General features: G+C 38.5%; 1 protein-coding gene across 1 annotated transcript; it reads right to left on the bottom strand.

Annotated features, from left to right (window-relative positions):
- Window positions 1-1,519: 1,519 nt before the first annotated feature.
- Window positions 1,520-6,233, bottom strand: LOC122773869 (extracellular calcium-sensing receptor-like). The gene is made up of 9 exons (XM_044032840.1): window positions 5,995-6,233; window positions 5,505-5,793; window positions 5,258-5,344; window positions 4,794-5,063; window positions 4,314-4,517; window positions 3,946-4,221; window positions 3,186-3,413; window positions 2,838-2,961; window positions 1,520-2,759 (listed from the first exon to the last, which is right to left on the bottom strand). Exons 1-9 carry the CDS (start codon window positions 6,222-6,224, stop codon window positions 1,849-1,851), a joined length of 2,619 nt encoding a protein of 872 aa, XP_043888775.1. The 5' UTR covers window positions 6,225-6,233; the 3' UTR covers window positions 1,520-1,848.
- Between the last annotated feature and the right edge of the window lie 2,010 nt (window positions 6,234-8,243).

The raw sequence follows: 8,243 nt of genomic DNA on the forward strand, positions 1-8,243 counted from the left end.
ACCGAGCCTCAAACGACTCATCCTGACGTTTTACGGCTTCCACTGCTGTCTGAATCGGCAAAAGCGCTGCCGTCAGTGCCTCTGTGATGTTACTCCGGGAACGTGGCTAACGTTATCAACCCGGATGTCCTCTATTTATTTTTAATCTTTTGTTATATGTTAACCTTCTTTCTTCGTCTAACTACTAATCATCAGAACCCGTACGACTTGTTGGTTTTACAACCTAACTGCTGTCTAACCCCACTAACTATGTGTGTTTGAGTCGTTCCCGCCGTACTTGTTCTGGTTGCCCTTTCCAGAAGGGATTATTAAGCTGAAAGGAATAGGAATAGATTCACAGTGATCAAACAATCCTAATTCTAATACAATGTTTATGGTTTTAAGACCCCCAATACTGTGATTTGAAACATTGAGTGGCTTCTTTGAAATTTCAACTTGCATATTCTGTAAAAAAACAAAAATCTCATTTTTATTTACTTGATCTGTGCTAGGCCGACTTGTTGGTGGGTCAAATGTGTTGCTGCTGTCTTGCAGTAACCAGCTTTGAGCTGCTTCTCCCTCTCTGTAGGTGTGTAAGAGTCAGGGCAGATAATCTAATGCAACAGGTCAGTGCAAAACAAGACATTAATGTTCCCTATATCTACACTCTTTGACGTGGATGACGAGCATCCATCACAGCCACCATATGCACAAATTTAAGCAAATGGGTTTACTCTTTCAGATTTAAATTTAGACTTTATTGATCACAAATGTGTAATTTCAGTCCATAAACACATCCAGGTTATACAAACACCAAACACACAATTCATATGTTTAAATGTCAAGGGAAAGTATGAGACAAGTCATAACAATGAACCAATAAACATCATCAACTCAATAGACCAATAAATAAAAGATTCCAAATGATAATATATTCAGATTTTAAAGAACTAATGTCTGTGTTGAGCAGCCTGATTGAAGAAGGAATAAATTACTTGGAATAGTGATTGATTTCCATCAGGGGTGCACTGTAAAGTTGACAGGGAGAATTCCATCAAAAGAATATGGTTCAGCAGACTGATAATATTCCTTGCTTGAAGGCATGCAAGGGGAGTTTGAATTGAATTCAGAAATTGTTCTTTGGCAATTACTCTCTCCCCCAGGTTTTTCCCTGATGGGTTTTCAGTGGAACTTTATAAGACATTTTCTACAGAGCTGGTACCTGTGTTATTGAAAATGTGCAATGAGTCATTTGAGTCAGGTTGTCTACCCAAAGGTAAAACTGCAAAACCAAAATTGTGGACCCAACTGCACACTGATGAACTATCTTGTCACTGTGATACTGTGTGTTTTTATGAGGCACTGGTGAAGCAGAGACAAGCCAGGCAGTGCAGATTGCTGTTTGAATAATAGTCAGAACCAGAATTGTCTCCCTGTGCTGCACAGCACCAAACTACTTGAGACTGGACTCACCTCCCGTTTTGGAGGCCCTGAAGACAGCCAGAACCACCATGGTTTTCACCAGGATACATGAGACACAAAGCACAAAGCTGATGCCAAATGCTGCATGTCTTAGTTGGCAAGTCCATATTATGGGTCGTCCAATAAAGAGCACTGAACACAGATGCTCTTGCTCTCTTCCTCTGGCCTGCTGACTAACATTATTTGTTCCTGTTTTGTTTATGCATTATGTTTAAGTATTTGGTTACATTAATTGAATTTAATTAAAATATGTTTAAATTATGTGCAGACGGTGGCATAATAGGTGGTTAATGAAAAATGACATAGGAAAAGTATTTTTAACAATCTTTTATGACTCAATTCAAAAATATTAAGATCAGAGAGAAAGAGACAGCTGTGTTAACATTGTTACTTTGTGGTGGCTCGACCCATGATGGCTTTCTTTGTGTTTCTTTCTGGCCTTGCAATAATTATGTAACATTTGGGTCCAAACAGCGCCACCAAAAGGCCAAAACTGGAGGCCAGGATGGCAAATACCTCCACTGCATCTGCATATTTGCCTGGTGAGTTGATGTAAGCAGGGACAAAGGCCACCCACACTGCACAGAAGATCAACATGCTGAAAGTGATGAGTTTGGCCTCATTGAAACTGTCTGGAAGATTCCTTGCTAGAAAAGCTAACAAACAACTGAGGACAGCCAGTAAACCAATATAACCAAGTAAAACTGCAAAACCAACTGTGGACCCAACTACACATTCATAGACTATCTTGTCACTGTGATACTGGGTGTTTTTATGAGGCACTGGTGAAGCAGAGACAAGCCAGGCAGTGCAGATTGCTGCTTGAACAGAAGTCAGAACCAGAACTGTCCCTCTCTGCTGCACAGCACCAAACCACTTGAGACTGGACTCACCTCCTGGTTTGGAGGCCCTGAACACAGCCAGAACCACCATGGTTTTCACCAGGATACATGAGACACAAAGCACAAAGCTGATGCCAAATGTTGCATGTCTTAGTTGGCAAGTCCATAATCTGGGTCGTCCAATGAAGAGCAACGAGCAGAGGAAACACAATTTGAGAGACACCAAGAGAAGGAAACTGAGTTCTGAATTGTTGGCACGAACTATAGGTGTGCTGTGATGATGGATGAAGATGCCCAGAACAACAACACAGATAAATGTGCCCAACAGTGAGGTGGTTGTCAAGCATATACCCAGAGGCTCATGGTAGGAGAGGAATTCTGTTTTCTTAGGAACACAGTGGTCACGCTGGGGGCTGGACCAGAAATCTTCTGGACAACTGGTGCATTCCATGGAGTCTGAGAAAAGAGGGAAAGTGATGAGATACATGTTTATACAACATCTGTGAACTGGGATGTTTAAAACTTTACACTCACCAGTTGTATTGCTGATCTTTCCCTCAGAACAAGGGACACAGTCAAAACAACACTCAGGTTCCCCCTTCTTTCTGGCCATGCGGGTACCTGGAGGACAACTCTCACTGCACACTGACCGAGGAGGCTGTGTGGACAAAAATCAATGTTATTCATCTCACAGCTCATTTTAGTAGCAGCAGCTTCTCATAGATCTGCTATAGACCTAGACTGCTGGGGGAATTTCCTCTGGTGCACTCACACTCACTCTCTCACATATATATGTATATGTATATAGTCTATATAAATATATGTATATAAAGTACAATGAGTAAGACAAATAGAAAATAGTCCAAAAACAGTAAAAGTAACCTGTTTGGATTCAAAGTTCCAGAAGATTTTGTCTTCGTCCAGTGTGAGTTCTTCACCTTTGAAGGCTGACCTCTTAACCTCACCCACTCTCTGAACTTTAGTTTTTCCATCAGGGAGCCACACCCAGTTCATGATGTCATATACAGGTAAGGCGTCACCATTGTCATCAAATGATACTTGATCACCAAATGCTGTCGTGAAGTTGACTTTTTCCAAGTAATGCACAAGCTTTGGAAATGAGAATTAGACATGGATGAAAAACAACTACAATTAGTTTGCCTCAGCTGACCAACTGATTTTTTCATGTTCATCATGTTGACTGAAAGGAAATTTAATTTTGAATCAAAGTGAGTTTTTGTGCCATATTTGATAGATTTCCAAAAAGATATCCGACTGACAATTTGAAAACAATGCCTCTGGGCTCAGCTGTTGCCCGTGCTGAGGAACAAAAAACAGAAGGAAATGACATACACGGTTAAATAGTTAAATAATATGATAAATATAGCTTTCATTCATAGACTATACAGCAGTACCGAAAGGCAAAAAAACTCAACATAAAAATAAACATTTTGTTTTCATAAATTCCATTATGTATTCCCTTTTTAAGTCTGATTAAATTATTATTATGAACTTATTATTTGACTTTATATTACAAACCCAGCTGTATAGCAAAAGTGGCCTGCTTCATTCATCTTTAAAAGAAAAGAAAAGAAAAAGAAATTTAAAGAAATCAAGTGTCAAGTGTAAACTGATATCTCACCTGCCATGGCTCCAGTCTTTGTAAATGAGCACAGGTGTTGTTCCTGAAAGGTCCTCTCCCTGGCTCACACTGCAGCATGTCATCAAGAGCATACGCCAGAGCGTACACAGCCTTATACACATTATACTCTGGTCTGAGGTCTGAAACATCCAGGAAATCAGTCTCCACATTCTCTATAACTTCCTGTCCAGTGCACAATTCTCCTCCAGCTTCCACCCAACCTGCTGGAGGTGGTGCAAATCTACACTGAAATGTGTGTTCCCAAAACTGAGTCACCTGGAAGATAATTATAATGTCATGTTTTTGATTTACAAATTACATACTTCCTGCAAATGTCAGATTTGATTGAAAGGTTTAATTCTCATTACGCTCTGCCCATGGAAGTTGTTGTGATGTAGATCAGGACGTATTTGTAACAGGAAGTCTCTGAGTCCTGGTATTTCTCCTCGACGGATGGCGATGCTCAGTGTTCCACCCAGGTACGGCATGAGGTGAGGAGTCTGGAGCACATCAACTGATGACCAGGCTTCGCTGGCCATCCACTGCAGGCCTGTCACATTCTGCCTCACCACCTGTACATTGAATTATATATGTAAAAGTATAATAAAATATAAGTATATTATTTTATATTTTCCTACCAGTAAAGAATAATCTAGTTTTCACGATTAATGTCATCCACAAACCTAGAATATTACCACAATTACAGTCAAAGTTAAATTTGACCTACTAAACATTCTTACTCCAATCTTCAACCTTCCAAGTAGCTGCTTCATTAAAATCATAAATGAAATTTAATATAACATTTAACATCTAAAAGGTTTTGGTCACTGATCTCTGTAAGGACTGACCTCTTTCATGAGGTTAATCACTTGACTCTCATGTGCAAACACAATCACCACTCGAGCTGTAGATTTCCTCATCACATCCACTATTCTCCTTAGCTCAGCAGAGTCGTCACCCCAGGGCAAAATCTCTGTGTAAGCCAGACAACCTCCACCAGCTGGACCCAGATCAGAGTGAAAGGATCGGGCAGCGTGGACTCCATAATCATCATCACTGAAGAGCAGACCTGCCCAAGTCCAACCAAAATGTTTTAGAATCTGAATCATAGCATTCACCTATGTGGACACAGAGCAGAGGGATTAGTGCACAGGCTGGAATCATCTTTACTAGAAATCCTGCTAAACAGGTTCATCAAAGACTCATGTTTAATCACTGTCTTTAAGTGTTGTATATCTGACACCACACAACTCTGTCAATGAAACATATAACATGATTTGTGATACATACTTTTTTGCAAATACATTTTTACCTGAAAAGCATCACTTGGGATCGTCCTAAAGAAAGATGGGAACTTTTGTCTGTCACTCAGGCAGGAACATGTGGCAAAATAACTCACCTGCAAAACACACACACCATTTTTCTTCAAAGCGGTCACAGTCTACTGACTCGGCCAACTTCTAAAGTTGAGTCATGTTTACACCACAATTTAAATTTGCATCAACATTAAATGGAAATTAATTTATACAAAGATTGACTTGAGAGGAAGATAAACTTACCATAGGTACTGCATACAAACTCAAGACCTTGGATATGGCAATAGTGCTTGTGGAGGAAGAATCACCCACAATCCCTAGGACTGGGGGAGTTCCTACACAGTTCTCCTCTAATGTAACTTGCTCTTCTTGACCACTGACTAAGGACAGTGCTGCACCAATTCCTACTAGAAGGCAGTTATCATACAGACTGTATCCCAGAGTCACATTAGGCAGCAGGTTGGAGTTTCTGTTGATCTCATCAGTAGCAAAGGCCATGGTCTGAGCCTGTCTGAATCCTATAACATCAAAACTAACAGAAAAAAACAAATTGTTGATATTTGAAACAAAGCTATAAATGCTGAGGTCAGTATCAACCCCAACAGACCTTAAATGCATCAAACATGTTGCAGCTGCATGTATTCTTTTCACATGAATGCAAAGTTAAACTAAAAAATGTCATACTGATTGGCAAAATAAATGATCACATTATCTGTTTCTCTGTCAGACTCACCCATAGCAAGTAGGCAGATGTGGTTTTGAGGTAAAAGTCAGGTCAGGATCAGCAGAAAAGAAGTGGATTGCAAAAAGTCCACCTAGAATCACATCTCCAGGTTTGTGCATCTCATATAGATTAAACTGTCCCTGTAACTGACAAGAGGAGGAATAATAAGAGGACACAGAAGAGGAAAAGCAGAAATACAACATTAGGAAGAGGAGGCTGGTGTCTAAAAATACATTCATGACTTCCCTCGGTTTCATCTCTTTTCTAAATTCAGTTCCTTCACTCGATCACCTGTTTTATTGACTTGCTGTTTTCCGGTACACTACCCCTCAGAAGATGTATGGGCAGGGCCTGAAATGTTTTTAATGAATGTGTTTGTGAGCGTGTGTGCACCTCTGATAATGCTATACATTGTCTAAATGCCCACATTAATAAACAATATTCTTGTTTTAAGTTTAAAGAACAGGTCAATTCAATTCAATTATGTTTGTATTGCACAAATCACAACATACATTATCTCAAGAGTTTTTACATAACAAGGTAGAAACCTTTCAATATTACAGAGAAAGAACAACAACAACAGTTCAATCAATAAACACTAGGGGTCAGTGGAGAGCAAAAAACTCACACAAGAGGGCAATGAGGCAGAGACAGAAGAAAGAGACCATGAGCAGATAAAAAACAACTGTAATACTGCTACTAATAACAATAATGAAAATAATAATTAGAATAACAACTAGTACCGCAAGTGGTTCTGAACGGGTTCAAGCTTGAGGGCCCGTGAGTCTCCGTGTGCCCACGTCACCACGTGTGCCTCTAGCTCATCTCCCGTTCATTCACCACTTGCGGTACTAGTTATTTTCAGTCCTAGTTATTTTCATATATGCATATATATATATATATACATATATACATATATATGTATGTATATATAAGTATGTAAACACATATATACATATATTTACACATAGTGTTTTTGTGGTTGTTTTGTTATATACTTACTGTTGTCGTTTGTTGTAGGTGTTGCGGCATCTGGTCATGGAGAATGTGTTGTCATTAATAATTGTATTTGTAGTTTTTTAAATGTATTATTGCACATGTTATGTTTTTTATCATTATTATTATTACCACCCATGAGTTTTATTATAAAATGTGTTTTATTCTGTTTGTCATGAGTTACATGGCTGTTGCTGATGTATTTTTGTTTTTCTTGAAATATCAACAGTATAGCATTATTTCATTGTGAATGTGTCTAGGAAAGAAATTATGAGTAAAAATTAAGTTTTGTGGACATGGGAGTATATTGTTTTGATAAAAGTCACGTCACCATGTAGTTGCAGCAACACTGTAGTTTATAGATAATTGGGCACATAAGTGATGGTGAATTGGCTGTATTTTTTCCATCAAGAAGAATTATTATGGTATTTGTTTGCTAAGCATATTAACTTTTCATTTGTGAATCTCCTTTTTTGGGTCCCTGCATGAAAATGACATGCTCAAATTAAATGTATCAGTATGTATCAGCAGCAATTATGAGCTCTAGGTGAATTGTGTTGGTATCAGAATAAAGATAATATTTGTGAGATTTTACTAGAAGTAAGTTTCACTGTAGATGTCACTGTGTTAAACTAAATGCAGATGTAACCCAGCACAAATGAAGATTTTTGTCTTTTGCCTAAGAAAATATAGAAAGTTGAAGTAACTGTCACCTTCAAAAGATATGCATTATGAGCTGAAGAACTCAAGGAAGTCATGTATAACATCTGGACATCAGCTGTACAATGTCTGTTGTTGCTTAAATGAAGGAGAGTGAAATTACAGTGCAGTACAGACGTAGTCTCCGCTGTTCAAAACCCTCCCATTGGTGTGTCAAAAGAATGTCAATGTGTACCAAGTGATTCCATGCGCTGTTCTTCAAGTACAATGTCGTTCTGGAATGACGAATCACTCTGTGAAAAGTAAACATAGTAAATAAACCAATAAACCAATAACAAACCAATAACAAACAGAAGAGGAGTTAGACATTCTAACTTAATAAAGATTAATACAAACAATAAAATAGAGTCAAATAATACCACTTTCAAATGTGGACTATTAAATATAAGGTCTCTCTCCTCAAAATCTGTTTTAATAAATGATCTCATTTCTGACAATTGCATTGATTTATTCTGTGTAACTGAAACTTGGTTACATGAAGAACATTACGTCAGTCTAAATGAATCAACTCCACCCACTCATGCTAATACCCATATTCCTAG

This window comes from Solea senegalensis, linkage group LG8 (assembly GCF_019176455.1).
Source record: "Solea senegalensis isolate Sse05_10M linkage group LG8, IFAPA_SoseM_1, whole genome shotgun sequence".
NCBI classification, from domain to species: Eukaryota; Metazoa; Chordata; class Actinopteri; order Pleuronectiformes; family Soleidae; genus Solea; species Solea senegalensis.